Source organism: Panthera uncia, chromosome A2 (genome assembly GCF_023721935.1).
Source record: "Panthera uncia isolate 11264 chromosome A2, Puncia_PCG_1.0, whole genome shotgun sequence".
Taxonomy (NCBI): Eukaryota; Metazoa; Chordata; class Mammalia; order Carnivora; family Felidae; genus Panthera; species Panthera uncia.
In genome coordinates this window covers 102630369-102649941 of record NC_064816.1, presented here as the reverse complement: position 1 = coordinate 102649941, position 19573 = coordinate 102630369, and the positions used below count along the sequence as shown (strand labels likewise).

The window sequence follows — 19573 nt, the reverse complement described above, 5'->3', positions numbered from 1 at the left end:
TAACAACAATTTGTAGATTGTTGTTTTTGGTTTTTTTTTTTTTTTTTTTGAGCATTTTAGTGTCCACACAATGATTTGTTTTGACTTTCTCATTTATATTTTGTAGACAAGTGTAAAAAATTATATGTTATACATATCCGTGGTTTATGTAAATGCCTTAAAATTCCTCAAAGAACATAAATTTGTAGTGTTTTAGAGGCTCAGTGTCATATAATTTTTCATCATCTTGTTTGTGTATGCCCCTGTAAATTGGCTGCATAAGGCTGCACGCTTGGTTTTGAGAGTCAGTGTAAACAAAGCGTTAATAAAGGAAAATCCAATGGCCTTTGTTAACTAATTTACCTAAACCCTATCAGTAGCAGGTGTTCCTGTTCTAGCCATTCATTTTTATGTTTTCTTTCTCCTTTCATTGTAGACCATAATCCAGAACAGGGGTCAGCAAACTTTTTTCTGTGAAGGATCAGACAGTAAATATTTTAGGCTTTGCAGGTCATAGGGTTTGTCACAAATTGTCCATTATAATTCAAAGTAGCCCTAGACTATACCTCAATGATTGGGTGGGACAGTGTTCTAATAAAACTTCGTTTACCAGAACTGGTGGGAAGCCACGTGTCACCGATGCACTGTAATTTGCCCACCCCTGTTCTGAAACATCATACAGTAGACTATTCTAAAGCAGAAGTTTTGAGCGGATCAGAAATCTCAGCGTCAAAGTCAGGAGACTCTCATAAAGCTTTGTATTCCTAGGTAGTTTTTGTTTAAAAACTACATTTGTGAAAAATTTGTAAAAAAACACACAGATTTGATTTGAAGACATGCTTCTACTTAGTGAAGAAGTAATTAAAAATGTGGTAGGTTTCTCTTTCCAGAGTAATTGTTTTGTACTCACAGAAATTGCTACTCTATTTCACTCTTATGATAAGCGTTGGGAGGAAAGCAGAGTGAAAGGTCAGAGCCAAGGCAACTTATCACTGTAATTATATCCACTGTCCACATATAGAAGGGGACCCATCACTTGTGACATTTTGGTTATCAGACTCTAGGGGAAGCTTTAGATGCTGGATAGCAGCATTTTTCCTCAGTGGAGTATGAGGGGTGTGAATTTTTAAATGCTTTTGGTCACAGTAATAAATTGAAACAAAGTAGAATGCCTAGAAGTACGCATGAATAGTCTGAGAAGTGTTTTAGATAGAAGTGGTACAAATATATTATTAAGATCATGTATACATAAACATGTATTGCACACACGAGAATTAATCACACTTAAAGGAGACTGGCTAAAGTCTGTATTAGAGAAAACACTTCAAAAAACTAAAGCTCTAATTGGACTTCTATGAGTTCTTGATGGGTAAGACTGTGTCTTATTGTTCGTCTTTGTTCTATAGGTTTATATTCAGTTTCCCTCTCAACACCTGGTGTAGTGTCTGGGCCATAGTAAATGAATGAATGAATGGATAAGGAAACACCTGATAGGCGGTTACCATGGTGCTTATGCATGAAAGAAATCATACTTGTATTTATTCAAAATAAATTTGAATTATATGCTCAAGAGTTCAAAGTTATAGCCAACATTCTAGGGCTCTTAATTCTTATCCTGTTGTAAATCAGTCCTAGATCTTTGGATAGGTATTAAGGTTAGCTTTTTTATGCCTTTTGAAAAAATTTTGCACAAGTGGGAGGTATAATAAAGATATTCTTGTCTTGAATGATGAGAATCAAATAGAGTAGGTGACAATTCTTTGAAAACTTGGTAATACTGTGTAAATTTTGAGGGTTTTTAAAAAAGTGTTATAGCAAGTGGTTTTTATCACAGTTCTAAATTCAACCACAGTTCACTAAGTCACCATCTATAGTTAAACATATTATCTTTCTTAAATGTATCAGAAGACATCATCATCTTCACTATAGAAATAGAAACTTAATTTGTAGATTAAACTGTTTATTCTCTGTACTAACATGAAGTAGTCTGTTATAACAAACATGTTCTGTTTTCAATTTAATGGTACAAAAATGTTCCAATGTCAAGATTGTTTAGGAAATTATTCTCCTATGAGTAAATTTTTAAATTCATTATCTTCATCTATAATTGAAGGTGTTGAAATGTAATTTGAATGTAATACATGGTTATGTATCAGCCTTGTTGTGCTTGGAAAGGTGGAGGGCATTTCTGTGCTCCAGTAGAATGATGGCAAGATTTTGCTTTTGTTCTAGAGTGTAGACAGAAATAAACTGGAAGCAAGATGATACCTTGATGTTCATAGTTCTAAAATGAAAACAACTAATGGAGCGTGGGTGGCTCAGTTGGTTAGCGTCCAACTGCAGCTCATGTCATGATTTTGGAGTTTCTGAGTTCGAGCCCTGTGTCGGGCTCTGCTGAGAGTTCAGAGGCTGGAGCCTGGTTTAGATTCTGTCTCTCTCTCTCTCTCTCTCTGCTTCTCCCTGTCTCATGCGCTCTCTCTCTCTCTCTCTCTCTCTCTCAAAAGTAAATAAACATTAAAAAAATGAAAAAAAGAAAGCAATTATTAATTTATCCAAGACTTTATGATGAATACCATAACTCCGAGTAAACTTTTAAATTAGGAAGTGGTTAAGTTTATTTTGGAAGTGTACTTTTAAAAGTCTTGGTATTTTGGAGCTCTTAAATGTAACCATTAGAAGAACTCAGTCATCATTAGTCAGCCTTAAGATGTGGTTTTAAAGGTCAAGCCTCCATCCAAGAAAAAAATGCAAGATGCATCTCTTGAGTGTTCTTTCTGCTTCTCCTCCTAAAGATCTGGTTGTGCGGAGGAGTTGGGGGCCATAAAGGTTTGCATGGAAATGCGTCTGAGGAGTACCTGAGGAAGGAAGACTTCAGATTTCCTGGATAAATTTCTTAACTGTCCGAAGGCAGGGATAAAAATCTAACTGTCACTTCTTTGTTAATGACATGAAGGAGTTAACTCGCCCGGTTTGATACCCTGGAAGGAGGAAAGATTCACTTTAATTAAAACCGCAAACAATGCAGATGCATGTCGTTCACTGTTTCAGACCCAGTGAGGACAGTACAGTAAGCGAAACGAAATGTACCTAGCAGCCTCGGCAGCAGGCTGGAGCCCTGTTCAGTGAAAGTAATTTAATTAGTGTTGATCATGACTCCAGATGATGGTGATTTGATAAGGAATAATTTAGTACTTAACAGCCTTTTACATGCACCAACTCCATGTGGGAAGGTAAAGCAAATTGCACAAAATGAATGTGCTGCTTTCACTTGTGCCTGTGCCAGTGAGCTGGAAAACTGCCTGTTAGCAGGCGCTCAGACTCTCAGCCCTGTGATGAAATACCCAACACGCTCTCGGCTCAGCCTGCTCGGGTGGGAGTCTCTGTGCTCTCCTTATTTAAGAATAAATAAGAGAAGTCACTTTTGTGATATAGAATCTCTAGGAAGCAGGGAAGTAGAAATGAGGAAAATGAAGTCACATGTGGTTCTTGTGCAAAATGTTGGAGATCATCAGGTTGGCTTCTTTTTTTCCTCACAGCAATTATAAAATAATCCTAGCCAACTCAAATTCATTGGATTACTTATTTGGCTTATGAGTAGAAAAAAAATCACAGTTCCGAGGGCCCATAATGATTAAGAGGCCCACACACGTCGCACGTGTTAGAGACACGTTCATGTTATGGAGTTATGTTAGGAGTAGGGGAGCCCTAAACTTTTGGATGTAGAGAACCCGTGAAAATCCTCAAGTGTGGGCATCTACTGAATAGAAATACTTTGTTAGATCCTTTTCTTTTCTTTTCTTTTCTTTCCTTTTCTTTTCTTTTCTTTTCATTTTTTTTTTTTTCTCAAGTCTTCTCTAGGATTGGCTTTATTTCAATGCAGCACACAGTGGATCTAGGTATGGCCAAGCATCACAGTGGATTTGAAATTAGCCCAGTTATGAGAATCACCTAGACATTTTTATAAGATACAGAATCCAGATATATATCCCAGCCTCAGTGACTCGTCATTTCTGGGAGTGATATATTAGCTTGCTTAGGGCTGCCATAACAAAGTACCATAAACTGAGTGGCTTAAAAAATAGACATTGATTATCTCACCATTCCGGAGGTTTGAGGTGAAAGATGAAGGTGTTGGTAGGGTTCGTTCTCAGTGCTGTGAGAGAGAAGCTGTTCTATGCCTGTCTCCTGGATTCTGGTGATTTGCTGGCAGTCTTGGCACTCCTTGGCCTGGAGAAGCATCACCTTATCTCTGCCTTCATCTTTATGTGGCCTTGTCCTGCGTGAGGGTCTCTATATCCTAACTCTTCCTTTTTTACAAGGACATGACATGAGTCATATTGGATTAGATTCCACCTAATGACCTCATCTTAGCTAATCTTCTAAGGAAGGTTACACCCTGAGGTGTACTGGGGTTAGGACTTGAACATGAACTTTGGAGGAGGCACAATTCAACCTATAACATATGAGGTGTGGGAAGTAATCCCTGGGTTTTTCAGAAGTACCTCCTAAGTTTAGGGATCAACTTATCTCTTCTCGCATTGTGGGGAGCCTTACATCCTTTCATCTAAAGTCAGTTTAGGAAGGGGTCACGTGGGTGGTCCAGGTGGTTAAGCATTTGACTTCGGCTCAGGTCATGATCTTACAGTTCATGAGTTCAAGCCCCGCGTCGGGCTCTATGCTGACAACTCAGAGCCTGGAGCCTGTTTCAGATTCTGTGTCTCCTTCTGTCTCTGGCCCCCCTGACTCACACTCTGTCTCTCTCTCTCAAATAAATAAATAAATAAATAAACATTAAAAAAAATAATAAAGTCAATTTAGGAAGCTCATGGAACCAGTCTGAAAGCAATAGGGCTCCAGATAGTATATCCATTAAGATGGATCCTACTTTTTTTTCTAAGTTGATATCAAGAGACTCTTTGATAGGACGCTACTGTTATGCTAGCAGCCATTCCTGATGGTAGCCCAGACTTGTCATTCCTCGCCTGACTCATTTGGAATGATTTATCCTATGGAGTTAAAAACAAAATCACACATCCAAGATCACATTCTCAGATATCTCTGCTGGAACAGGAGGCCAGACATATTCAAGTATTTTAAGTTGTGTAGCATTGCTTGACACCTCTCATATTTTTTAACCTTTTAATTGAGATATGCATTCATTATGATGTAAAATTTTAACTGCACAGTTTGGTGAATTTTACATATGTATCTATTCTTATAAGTACCAATCCGTGCAACATATAAAATATTCCCAGCACTGTGGCAGATTACTAGTGCCCTTTATTGGTAATTAACATTTCTATCCACCAATAGAAGGGAATTCTTTCACTATCAGTTAATTAGGTCTATTCTTGAAATTCCTTTGCTACATACTCTTTTGTGCTTGACTTCTTTTATACACCTTCACATCTAGGAGACCATCTATATTTCTGTATGTGTCAGTTATTTGTTCTTTGTTGTTCCTGCATGGTATTTCATTGTATGAATATCCCATGAATTATTTATCCATTTTCTTGCTACTGAACATTTGAATTTTCCAAAGTTTGCTATCTTGAATAAAGATGCCATGAACATTTTTACACATATCAGTTGGTGAACATATGCAGTGCCTTCTCTTGGGTATACACCTAAGAGTGAAATTACTGGGTCCCGGGTAAATTTATGTTGAAGCATTAGGGGATACTGCCAAAACATTTGCCAAAGCGTTTATATCAATTTGTACTGTCAGAAGCTTATATAAAAGTTTCTGTTGCTCTAGGTCTTCTTCAAAACTTGATAATGTCCGGGCACAGCGTCTGGCTCTTGCTTTTGGCTTAGGTCATGATCTGGTTGGGCTCTGCACTGAGAGCATGGAGCCTGCTTGGGATCCTCTGTCTCCCTGTCTCTCTGTCCCTTCCCTGCTCATGCTCTCTCTCTCTGTGTCTCTCTGTCTCTCTCAAAATAAATAAATAAACTTAAAAAAACTTGGTAATGTCAATCTTTTGCAGCTTAGCCATTCTAGTGTGTGTATGATAATTTCATATGGTTTCATTTGTTATTTTGCTCGTAAGTAAAGATGTTGAATGCCTTTTTTATATGCTTTTTGTTGTTCATTTGTTTGTTTTACCATTTGGATGTCTTCTTTTTTGGACTGCCTGTTCAATGCTTTTGCCCATTTTTAATTGGGTCATTTGTTTGGTCTTACTTGTAACGAATCTTATTACGAGCTTTTTGTCAGATCTTTCTATTGAAAACATCTTCTTGGAACCTGTAGCTTACTTTGTAATCTTTTAATAATGTTTTGATGAAGAGAAGTTCTTAATTTCAGTGAAGAAAACTTTGTAGGTTATTTTCTTTTATGGTTGATGCTTTTAGTGTCCTGTTCATTAACCTTATCCTCCCTCAAAGTCCCAAAGATTTTTAAAATATACTAGTATTGAATATAGTAGTCTCTGATATATCTGATATTTTGATAAATACATTGAACTGTGCATACTACATATTTATTCTCGAGGCCTCACGTATTTTTATTCATATGAATTATATCTGATTTCTCAGGTATGAATATTTGGTACTACTCTGAATGTGACAAATAGAGTTCCTGATGTGTTACTACTCCTTTTTTCTTAGGAGAATGTAAAACCCAATACACAATCCCAAGTACTAAACTTGGCGATACACATTTTACTGTATATGTTCAAAGTAGTAATAAATTGTTGAAACCTGTTTGTTAAGAATGCAACAAATGTATGGTTAATGGTTGCATCATACAATATTTGTCATTCTGAAAAGTAGCACATAGACACAAACACAGGCAAATAATTTTCTTATACAGTGTTACTTTAAATTTTTAGATTTTTTTCATGTTTAAAGAAGTTTTTGTGCAAATTTAGGACTTAGTTAAAAGTAAAGAGAATAATGTAATGAACTCCCACCTACCCATCATGCAGCTTTTAACATTTATCAACATTTTTCTAATTTGATTCATTCCTCATACATCATTTTTTCTAGACTATTTTAAAGAAAATCCCAGACATATTATTTTCTGTAAATACTTTATGAATCTCTCACATTAAATTTTTTGTGTTTATCTGCCATTGCATTAGCACATCCAATAAAATTAATGATAATTTCGTAAATATCTAATACCTAGTCCATTTTCAGATGACTTATTTGTCTCCAAGCTAGTTGCCTTTTTATAGATGTTCTTTTCAAATTAGAATCCTAACAAATCCTCATGTTCTTAAATGTCTTCTATCTGAATGGTTAATAAATTATAACCCTCTGACTTCATAAAGTTAATGAACATGAGTACTCTTGACATTTGAAAATGCACGTAATTTCTCCTTTGTTTCTATTCCTCTACTCTCTACATTGAATAGGCATATTAAACTCACAGCACATCAAGAAAAAACTTTGAAATAGACCTCCCAGTGAAATTATTTTATTACTATTTGTTAAGTTTTTCTTAGACAGCTAATTTAGGTGAAGTTATTTATTTCTTTGGCAAATGTATATTCCACAATGTTTCGGGTGGTTCTTGAGCCACCACTGAAGATTTCTGTCAAAATTATGTACATATCCAAACAAACAGCATGTATTTGCCCATAGCTTGATAGTTCTTGGTATCAAATTGTTGTTAAATTATATGTGACATTCAAACAAGTGCACATTTATAACGCTGTAATGTTACAATCAAGATTGAATGGCGTCATAAACCATGAAGTTTCTCTTGTCATATCATGTCTTCATAGAAACAGACTTAATAATTGGTAATGTTTCTTTATTTATGTGGTGAGCTAGAGAGAGTATGCATGCACATGCATGAGCTGGGGGGGCGGGGGCGGCGTGGCGACGAGAGAGAGGGAAACAGAAAATCCCAAGCAAGTTCCACGTGTAGCATGGAGCCTGACACAGGGTTTGAAATAGGGCTTGATTTCATGACTGTGAGATTAGGACCTGAGACAAATTCAAGAGCGGATGCTTCCCTGACTGAACCATCCCAGTATATTGTGTTTTAATTCAAATTCTCATATGAGTTACAATAAATCTCTAGAATGTGTGTTTTCTTGTGTTTATCCTTAATTAGTCATATTTGTGCATATTGTATATGAAAATAAAATCCTTTTATCTTTTTACTAATTTTTCATTTATTACTAACACTTTAATTATTCTAATAGGATCTCCAATTCTCAATTTCATATACAAGAATAAAAATATATATAGTGTTACTTGTTTATTGGCTTTAAAGCTATGATTCTTCCCACACAACATATTTCCTCTAGAGTTCATATTTTATAGGATCCTTGTAATACATTAAGCATCGATGAATATAAGTATAACCATTAAGTCATACAAAAAAGGAGACGATATCATTAGATATAGAAGAATTATTTTATGGTAGATTGCATGTGAAAAATAATTTTCAGATATTTTTCCCATTTTATCTTCCTACTCTGGTAAGCAGATAGGCAGGTACTTTTACCTTTATTTTATAAATGAACATTGGCCTCAAAGGTGGTGAAATTTTGCCCAAACTATCATCAGTTACCATGGGACCTGCACTTGGATTTTCTTTCTTCCACTCTAGTTATCATTCCATTAAACCAATATTATTGATGGGTTTGAGATATTTTCCTTTCAGTAATGCTTAAAATTATGTTCCTGTCTTCACTTAATTCTTGGATAACCAGTTGTGTTTTTTCTTCTTTAATCACTAGAAATTTCTTGGCAATGTTTTTAAAACTTTCTGAAAACTGAGCTTCTAGTGTTGTTAATATCAGTTAAGTAAATTATAATTGATTCACTTGAAGTAATGAAAGAGAGTTCAAGCATGCATTCTGTTATACAGTAAAAGCAGAAAAAGAGTATACAGAGATTCTCTATAATCTTTTCATCCATGAAATTCATTAAATGTGATTTTTCTTTGTTATGTAAGTTAATATGAAATGTTAAGGTCATTTCAACCAAGAGAAGTAGAACAGATTACTGTACTTAATTTCTAACTGGGCTTCATTTTTGTGGGTATTTTTGTTTTGTTTTCTAGTGGCTTTTCATGGCCTACCACTGAAAATCAAGAAAGAACCCCACAGTCCATGTTCAGAACTCGGTTCTGCCTGCAGTCAAGAACAGCCCTTTAAATTCAGCTATGGAGAAAAGTGCCTGTATAATGTCAGGTAAAGCAATCAGGTGTATTTATATATAGAGAGAGGGTGGTGGTTCTTACTAAAACAAAAAGTCCAGAAAAATATAAAGTCTCAGATTATATTTTATGAGTTCTATCTTCAGCATGTAACAAAGCTAATTAGGTAATGTGTTTAGCAGAACTCTGAAGAACTGTATACCATCTGATCACACACTTGGAGAATCATTTTAAAGCAATAATTTTCATCCACATCGTTAGTTGTTTTTCTGCTGTAGCGATGCATCCTGGGTTTGAAAAGAGGGTCTTACTTGGTGTGAACAGCTATTGAAAGTTCTCATTAGAATGAATGCATTATGCACTTTAGATAGAGTCTGTAGGAAAAAAAAAAAGGAAACATTTGGCAGGTGTGAGCAGTACATTAGTTACTGACAGGCTTTGCAGATGATCTATAAGATGTGTTCATGGAGAATTGCAATAAAGTTAGAATTTTATAAGGCTCAGCACAGGCTATTATCTATTAAAAAGCCAGTTGTTCTTTTTGATGATAGTAAAGGGTGGAGCAGTAAAATTACTTTGTTCATTTGTTGGAAGATTTCATAACATATATGTTCATTAAAAACCCTTCACAGTAAATTGCATTCTGTTACTTTTCATATTGGCCTCTAATTGCATAAGGAAAAGTTGGCACTGTCTATTGAGTATCATTATTCTCAATTACAGTAGATACTTACTTCTTAAAAGGAGTTCATTTGGAAAGTTACAAAAAAGGATTACAAATATTTGTAGTTATAGAAGTTACATAGATTCAGGTTCAAAATACATACGATCCAAAGGAGCCTTCTCTATTCTCATATAGTCGCAACATGTAATGTTATATCCAAGATATATAAAATTCAAGAAACTCAGATTTGTGCAGTCTGATGGCAGCTGACCAATGTTGGGATATTCTCTTGCTGTTTGTTCTTGCAAACTTGTCTCTTATGTCTGTTTTTCTAGGAGGATCACCAGAGCCTGAAATTATGAGCCAGCTCACTTGAAACTGCAAAACTTTTATTAAAAAAAATCTCGTAGAAGGCATTAAAGCTTACCGAGTTCAGTTAAAATAATATTGATCAATCTGAATTTTATTTATAGTGTTTTTTAATTTTTGCATTTTCTCTTTAAGAGTGCTACATTTTCACAGAATAATTACTTAGCGTAATGAAGAATTTTAAGTTAATGGACCAGGTAGATATAGAATTGTTGTTCCATTTCAGCGTTGATCACAGGTGTGGCTATGAAATAATTACTGCTTTGTATGACATATCTGACTTTCATAAATTAATAGTAAATGAATCACATGAATATTTTCGGGTTTCTCTTGGGGACCAATAATTTCCACAGTGATTTATAGATTAAATTCTAGTACCTCCATTTCCATATGAACAATGTAATTCAATACAGTATTTTGTGGGGGGAAAAAGAAGCGTCCTAGGGCAGAGGGTGTGTCAGTTTTTTCTTTACATGGGAATGGGACAGGCAAACTAGTTTGTAAAAGAAGTCGTTTCTCATTCAGAAATATTGGTAAAGGGTATAGGTAGAAACAAACATAATACGAGTCCTGTTGACTTTGCTTTAAAACCACCAGTGGGCTTATACAGCACACCCTCCTACGCTTTTATGAAGTGTTTTTGTGCTTGGCTATAATTCTGTGTACAGATGTATTGACTGAATAAACTATTACATAAGTTAATCCAAAAAGAATGTTTCTTTTTAAAAAAGGAAAAACTATGTCTTGATGATCACTATTTTGAAAGAAAAATATTATTTTAGCCTCAAACTGTCTTCCTTATTCAGAAATTTAAGTAAAGTTTATTTTTGTTTATTTTGAAAGAGAGAGAGAGAGAGAGAGCGAGAGCATGCGTGCGTGCAATTAGGGGAGGGTCAGAGAAAGGGAGACAGAATCCCAAGTAGGGATGTGGGCCTTGAACTCAGGAACCCTAAGATCGTGACTTGAGCAGAAGTCAAGAGTTGGATGCTCAGCCAACTGAGCCACACAGGTGCCCCATATCAGAGACATTTTAATTTGCCTCATTACTCTTTATTATCCCATGTGAGGAAGTAAATGTCAGGTATCATTTATTTTATATATAAGAAAAATGAAAATAAGGCAAAGGCATTGTCTTCTTAAATTATACCCAAAATAAAGGCAAGCCAGGAATGGTCTCCATCTTACGAAATTGAAGTTAGTTTCTTGTTCTAAAATCTTACGTAAATATGGAACAATGACAATATCAGAAACATGCCACGATTTGGGAAAGATCTATCCAACTTGCTCAAGCATTAATTCCACTACTCTCGTAGTGCTTTTCTATATACTAGGTTATTTGTGTAAGTATTAAAATACACATTTTATATTTATGCTGATACTAAGTTATGTATTATTATCCTATTTTCTCTTTAAGTGTGTGGTGATTCTGAAGATTATGTGTTTTAGGATGACAAAAATTAACACATGTTAAATTCTCACTTCCTTATGACTTGAGCCTAACATATATATATTGAGCCTAATACATATATTATATATATATATTTACATATATACATATATATATATATATATATATATACATATATATATATATATAATATATATTTCTTCTTTTCTTGGGTTGGAAGGAAAAGTGTTTAATCACTCCAAGGAAACCAATGTTCTCTTTTCTTTTGTTCCTTGGGTAGTGCCTATGATCAGAAGCCACAAGTGGGAATGAGGCCCTCCAACCCCCCAACTCCATCCAGCACCCCAGTGTCCCCACTACATCATGCGTCTCCAAACTCCACTCACACTCCAAAACCTGACCGCACCTTCCCAGCTCACCTCCCTCCATCGCAGACCATACAAGATAGCAGCTACCCCATGGACCACAGGTAAAACTGCAAATACTGTATATATATTGTTTAATGTTTTGAGCATCTTGGAGGCAATTTCTATCACCAATTCCTAAGACCTATGGTAGATTTAAGGTGAGCATATTAATTTTGCACATCTTTGCAAAATATTTTTAGAAAGAGCTTGCTCTGTCTATAGTTAGAAATAATTTGTGGAGAAGGTCATTTATAAACATTCCTTTTATAAACATTTAAATTGGTTGCTAAAGTGGAAAATTAATCTATATACTGACATTTGAACATTTCCCTTTCGCTTTGCCTGAATTAAATTGCCTCACTTAAACTTTAAATCAGATCATCCCATTTTTATGAGCATATGTGTGTACTTGTTCTATAAAGTTAGGAGACTAATTTTAGTAGGTGGCTTATGGAATTAGGTTCTTTACCTTAGATTGAATGGTTTAGCTGTACATAGTTTTGCAGAATAGAACTTATTTGATTAAAACTATTTTCCATCCTTTGCAAGTGATGAATATTTAATGCCAGTAGGTGCCTGACCCTGGACCCTGAGAATACAAAGTAAAGAGATAGAGACTGAATTATTATTTCTTAGAAAGAAGACAAGAACCAGAGTGTGGAGCTAGGGAGGATGCCATGGTGGACATTCTGAACTCCTAGAGATACATGCACATTCAAATAAAATACAGGAGTACCTTTGTACTTTTAATAATAGAGCTTAAAACACAGGTTGATACTATATAGCATCCATCGTTTCCTTTCTACCTTGTAATTATAGAGAGCCGATGGTGTGCAGGGAAATGTTTAACAACAGGCTTAATGGGAGAAAAACCAGAAGGCCCCATCTGTAGCATTTGATGAATCTGTGATATAAATGTTCCAACTGTAAGCCATCATTGTGACAGCCCTAAACACAGAGTCAGAATCGGGTAGAAGCAGACCTTTACATAGTATCTCTACCCTAAAGATAAAATAGACATAACCTCCAGGACATAATTAGTAGCAAGACAGAGTGAAACAATTAGCAAGAGATGCATTTTGAATACTTCTTGCCTTTGTTTTTAATCGGATTTTTTAAAAAGTTTTAAATTTACATCATTTAATGCTTAAGTATCCTGTGTTTAACAATCGGCTCACAGTATTTCTGAAAATTTAACAATAAGCCAGTGCAAACTGGCTGTGACACACCGTTACAAAAATAACTCAGCTGAAGGAATCCTCTAGATCAGCAGAGGAAACCAGAAGATGTGTCACTGGCAACTTTCAGAGGATAAGGGAATACTCACTCAGATCAGCTTTTTATAGGTTATTTAATGTGACTCAATCTCAAATTCAGTTCAATCTTTTTTGGGATGATGGATAAGATGAAAGCATTCTTTATAGTGTGAAACGAAGCCACATCTTTTCTACCTTTGTTTCCATCACTAAGCCCTCTTGTGCTCTAGTTATGAAATGCTTCCTATGATCTTTCCCTTCTCACTCCGTAGACTCGAGACCTTGTCAGAGCGTAATGGTATGTGCATCTGTGTAAACAGTTTGGTAAATACAGATGAAAGAAATCTTATTGCAGGGTGGGCCATTGAACAGATGCACATTGTGCAGGACTGAAAGGGAGAAAGAGTACAAACAAGAAAAGCAAGTTTTATTTTGTCCACTTCTGTTGACTTCCCAGAGTTCTCGACACTCGAGGCTCTCACACTTCGAATGAGTGCCAGCATCAGAGATCGTGTCGTTGGCTGTTTGTGCGGAGTAGTTATTTCTCAGGGAAGGTGACTGCTAAACAAGCAGGATGCCTGTGTTTAGGTGACCTAACTCGGAATGGTTTAGCCAAATCCATTTTAGTTTCTCTACTTGAAGTCAAATATCTGAGACTGAGAACAGCCGGCCCGGAACTATAAGAGGGAAGCTCGGGGTCTTTTCCCACTGCCCCCCCACTGAGTTTTGAGGACAGCACCAGCTGGCCAATCCCAGGAAAATCTCTGGAGCCGTATGTTTCTGAGGAGGATTTCTTGGAGGGTTCTAGCCAACAAATGACAGTCCCTTGGTTATAAATGGCAGATTTGCTCTGGAAACAGATCCTTTCTCCAAATAGCCCCCTCCAGGCCGGGCACCCCACTTCACTCTGGGAACGCTCTCTGGCCAACTGGGCTGCACCCTGCTTCCTTTCCTCAGGCTCATTCTGTTCCGAGGGCCAGCCCTTTGGCACTTGTTCCTGAACCCACTGTGCCGGAGCCCTGTCTCTCTTTCTCTGTGTTTCCCGCCACTTATACGCCGTTTTGCTGTATCCAAGAACCGTCAGCATGCTCTCTTTACCCATTAACTCTCTTCCAGCAGCTACTTGAGTCGCTGTACCTTTACCTTGTCCAGTGCCTCATAACAATGGTGCGAGACACTTGTGGGTTTGGTATATATGTAGTCCTCGGCAAGTACACGCTCGAATCGGGTTGAATCGTAGAAACAAATGGCTTGATTCTTTACAAAGCTTTTAGTATAAGTGTTATTAACTTCCTTTTAAGGCTTCACAAGTGAACTGGTTTCTTATTTTAACGTCAAGTTACAATTTTCTGATTCACTCCTTGACAGTTCTTAATGATAATTTCTGTTGCTTTTTTTGGCTAATGAAATAAGCAAGAGAAGGGAAATGAATGCAGTGCCAGTCAGCCTGTTTTGCAATACCCGAGTTTCTAAGTTTATTTTCTGCAGGTGTAGGTGGAATTTCAGTGCCTTCTATGGCAGGCAGGAAACTTAGAGTTAAACCACAGGACCATGAAGAAGGAGCATTTGTAGACATGCTAAAGGGAGCACATTGCCATTCTTTCACTTTTACCTTATTTTCATTCCACCTGACCCAAATTAAATGTTAACTTTGCAAATTAAAGTCTCAGGAATGCTTTTAGTGTGTGTGTGTGTGGGGGGGGCAGTTCATGGGTTTATATTTGCGCATTGAAGTGTATGGTAGGTTATTTGTAAGCACTCTTGGGGCATTTTAGAGCAGGTTTAAATCTTTAATTAATCCACATCTTTGTGGTGGGTCAGGGATCTTATGTTTGAGAGAGATGGAATTGAATGATGATGTGATTAGCCCATCATTACACAGCATAACCAAGAAGGAAGGAACCTAGGGGTTCACTGTCAGCTTGTTCTGAGTCCTCAGAAACTTCCTCATGACCCAACAGCACAACGTGTCCCAAATCTTTGCAGCAAATACGTCTTGTTTCCATCTTTGGAGGTCTGCTGTATTATGTATGCTTACTTTTATCAATCGGATATTTTCTTTGAAGCCATTGGATGCTCATGTGTGCCGTGCTGCTGTTTGACAAGGGTGGTCTTTCAAACAACCAGCTTAGATTTTAGTCTCTGTATTATTTCCCCTTTTAACTTCCCACCAGAATACAGTGTTTCTTAGAACACTGGTGAAGATTTAAGAGTCCTGCCTGTTTGAAAACAGGGCTATTCCTCTCTTGCTTCCTCAGGAACTGATGGTAAGGGACGGAAAACCGAAAAGTAGGTTAGTAAAAACCTGGTTGATTTTTGGTATGTTTGTTGATTGGTTTGCTAACATAATTAAGAGATAGGGGATGCAGTTTGGAATCAGATTCTTTGTGTTTTTCCTGGTTTGTTTTTTCCTTATATATAATCATTTGAGACTCTCTTAATATGGAAATTTGGTAAATGATCCAACTTGTTAAGAATTGGGCATTTTAGCGGTTAGGGTGTGTGTTTCCTCAATAGTACACTGCTCAAAGCACATCTTTCACTTACTATAGTGTTCCAAAATGGTACTGCAGGGGACTAATTATCAAGGAACACAAGTCATATTATGATATAAAAAACACGGTGCTACGACCCAGGAAGGAGAAATCTAGTGAGTCCTTGCAAAAGATTTATACTTCGGGTCAGTTGGTATCATGCTCATTAACAAAACAGTTAAAACTTGTACCAATATTGTAAGGAGTATTCCTTGTTACCCTTTTATTTAAAACGTGCTCTCTTATTTCCCAGATTTCGCCGCCAGCTTTCTGAACCCTGTAATTCTTTTCCTCCTTTGCCAACAATGCCAAGGGAAGGACGTCCTATGTACCAACGGCAGATGTCTGAGCCAAACATCCCCTTCCCCCCTCAAGGCTTTAAGCAGGAATACCACGACCCAGTGTATGAACACAACACCATGGTTGGTGGTGCGGCCAGCCAAAGCTTCCCTCCTCCTCTGATGATTAAACAGGAACCCAGAGACTTTGCATATGATTCAGGTAGGCCCATGCTTTAAGTTACATTTAAGACATCATTTCACTTGCTTGTCACTTTGGTTAGTGTTGGCATCAACTTGGGTCGCTCATGACCATTTGGTGTGGAGTCTTTCTGATTTTATCCCCTTTTTGAATCTTTCTGTGTGAAGTTGAACCATCAAACCATTTTGGCTTGAGCTCACGGTTGAAATAGTGTCTAGAAATGAAAGCAGTCCAAAGAAAAGTGTAATTTATAAAATCAGGCATACTCTCAGTCCGAAAGAATAACATTGTAATTCTTTGGATTTGGGGCTTTCTTTGTATTTTGCTGTGGTAGTGTTATCTAATCATGGTGGTTACAGAAAGTAATATTCTTTTGCTTTGGCTCATTTATTGGTTATAACTGTTTTGTCCTTTATTGGTGGTGATACTCCAATAGTCCAGCAGTAAAGATTCTTACATATTAGAAGAGGAAGAGCAAAAATAAAATATCTGAGTTTCAAATTGGTTTATTCATAGAGTTTAGCTTTGGTCTCACTGTGGCAGAAAGGCCCCACAAAGTAACGTATCAAGATGGAGAAAGGGGGGCTCCTGAAAGTAAGAAAATATACACTGGTTACGAATATCATCCCAACATGTAACCTTGAGACTTTAGAAGAATTACTTAACTCCTCTCCTTTTCACCCATTATAATCTCAAAATCTGGACGTCTGCTTTTCACACATCTCAGGAATTTTGGAAAAAAAAAGTATGAAATAAAAGCTGATGCTTATAAGAAGGGCACCATGTTCCTACAAAATATTATTAATGTTATTGTAACTGGTGAATAGATGACTGTGGACTTGGAAATACCTGAAAACAATGTAATTTCCTCTTGATGCAAAGTTATGGATATTCTTTATGAGGAAACTATTGCTTCTCTCGGAATAACTCTGCTAAGTTTTTCTATTCTACTTGAGGAAAGAAAATTGTCTCTAGTTTGAGTTTTTAGCTTGCATAAAATTACCTGCTTTATTAGGAACTGCTCTCGAAGCTCAGCAAGAGGGAGCCTTATGACTGAGAGTCTCCCTTTGGCCACCGTTCTTCTGTGGGCAAGAGGTCCAAAGGATGAAGAGGAATTGCCTAGTCAGAGGCTATGTCTCCACTTGTTGAAAGAGCACGAGCTACCAAGGACACATGAATTCCCAGCCTGATTGGCCCTAACTCCATTTCCACAGTCTGAGCAGGTCTTTCCCAGGCTCAGCTTTTTGAAGGCAGAACGCGTTGCCCCTGTGTGCACTCCCAGGGTCCACGGAAAGGGCTTCGAGGTAGCTCTTTGGGGCAGAATGAGAATGGAGCTTGGATGTGCCCGTGTGCTTGCGTATGAGGCCCCCATGGTTTACATGGTATATGGGACAGTGTAGGGTGAAGAGATAGGAAAAGGGGAAGAAAGGGGCGTGAACCAGGGTCTAAAGACTAGAAGCTGGCTCCATACCATCCTTTGCCCATGCTAATCTTAGAGAGTTCTCCAAATTCTAGATTGGACTAGGCCTTCCGGTTGTTATGAATGATGTATTTCATTCATTTCAAGGAATGGGAGGAGAAAATGTACTCATTAGCTGTTTGTTAGTTGGTTTACAATTTAAAAAATGTAAACATGTGCCGTGAGGGCTTTTATTTGAATGCTTGCCTCTCAGGCCCTGTCATTTGCAGACTACATGTACTTGAAATGCATCATAGGGGTTTCAGTTTAGAATTTTTTTGTATTTGTCCATAGTTTGTCCATAGTTAAGAACCCTGCAATGCATTTTATTATAGATAAGATTCATTTTTCTCTATAAACTTTAAGTCCTTTTAACTGATGCTATCTTTATTTCCCAAACTGTATTTCGATTTGCTGTACAGTTTTTTGAAGTCACCACGATTTTAAGAAACTTTATATGGAAATCATATAAAACAGTCCAAATAATTTGTTCAAAGGGACTTACAGAGCATAGCATTTAAAGAGCATCTCTGTGTGTTCTAGAAATGTTTTTATATGTATAATCATACCAAGATTGACATTGAAACCATTTTTGGGGGGCGCCTGGGTCCATTAAGCATCCACCTTTGGCTGAGGTCATGTGCCTCATGATTTCTGAGTTCGAGCCCCACATCAGGCTCTGTGCTGACAGCTCAGCCTGGAGCCTGCTTCGGATTCTGTGTCTCCCTGTCACTCTGCCCCTCTCCCACTCACGCTCTCTTTCTCTTTCTCTCTCTCAAAAATAAATAAACATTAAAAAAATTATGAAGCCTTTTTTTTTTGATTCTGTAGTTCACTCCATATATGTATCTTTTCCTCATATTTATGTGATAGGTAAAATTATGTATAACATGGTATTTAACATGTGTAACTTTGTTTGAGGAGATGTGAACCAAGCAAGAAAGAGATTTAAATAATTCAGTGAGGTAAAAAATAAACAAAAAAAGTAACCTGGTTTTGTAGGATTTGATTGCATTATTTGTGGGCCATACATACTAGGAACTTCAGAGTCAATCACTGTCCGACCCTCAAAGCACAGATATAGACTAAAAAGCATAGTCCATGTCTTAGCTCAGGCTTCTCTAATAAACTACCATTGACTGGGAAGCTTAAACAACACGTTTCTCACAGTCCTGCAGGCTGGGAAGGCCCAAGATCAAGGTGCCAGCAGATTTAGTTCCTGGGAAGGGCCTTCTTCCTGGCTTGAAGATGGCCACTTTCTCACTATGTCCTTGCGTGGCAGAGAGAGAAAGAGAGTGAATGAGCTCTGATCTCTCTTCCTCTTCTTATGAGGGGACTGATTCCATCATGGGGGTCCCACCCTCATAACTGAATCCAACCCTAATTCTCTCTCAAAGGCCCCATCTCCAAATATGCTCACAGTGGGCATTAGCGCATCTACAGTGAATTGTGGAGGACATGATAATTCTGTCAGTCATAGTCCAGTATCCAATTTAAATTTTTTTTTAAATTTTTTATTAAAAATTTTTTTTAATGTATGTTTATTTTTGAGAGAGAGAGAGACAGAAAAGGACAGAGAGAATGTGAGTGGGGGAGGGACAGAAAGAGAGGGAGACACAGAATCTGAAGCAGGCTCTGAGGTGTCAGCCCAGAGCCCGACCTGGGGCTCAAACCCATGAACTGTGAGATCATGACCTGAGCTAAAGTCTGGCACTTAACTGTCTGAGCCACCCAGGTGCCCCTCCAATTTAAATTAAAAAAAAAAAAATGTTTATTTATTTTTGAGAGGGAGAGAGAGAATACGAATGGAGGAGGGACAGAGAGAGAGAGGGAGACACAGAATCTGAAGCAGGCTCCAGGCTCTGAGCTGTCTGCACAGAGCCCGACGTGGGGCTC

The 19573-nt window shown here is 37.3% G+C and overlaps 1 protein-coding gene across 3 annotated transcripts in view; it reads left to right on the top strand.

The window, feature by feature from the left end:
* The window catches only part of ETV1 (ETS variant transcription factor 1), a 90980-nt gene that overhangs the window by 40661 nt on the left and 30746 nt on the right, over nucleotides 1-19573 (top strand). For all 3 annotated transcript variants that reach the window (XM_049641566.1, XM_049641567.1, XM_049641568.1), the window contains 3 exons: nucleotides 9005-9134; nucleotides 11822-12010; nucleotides 15992-16239. In XM_049641566.1, coding sequence (XP_049497523.1) covers nucleotides 9005-9134; nucleotides 11822-12010; nucleotides 15992-16239 — 567 coding nt within the window. The remainder of the gene's footprint in view (nucleotides 1-9004; nucleotides 9135-11821; nucleotides 12011-15991; nucleotides 16240-19573) is intronic.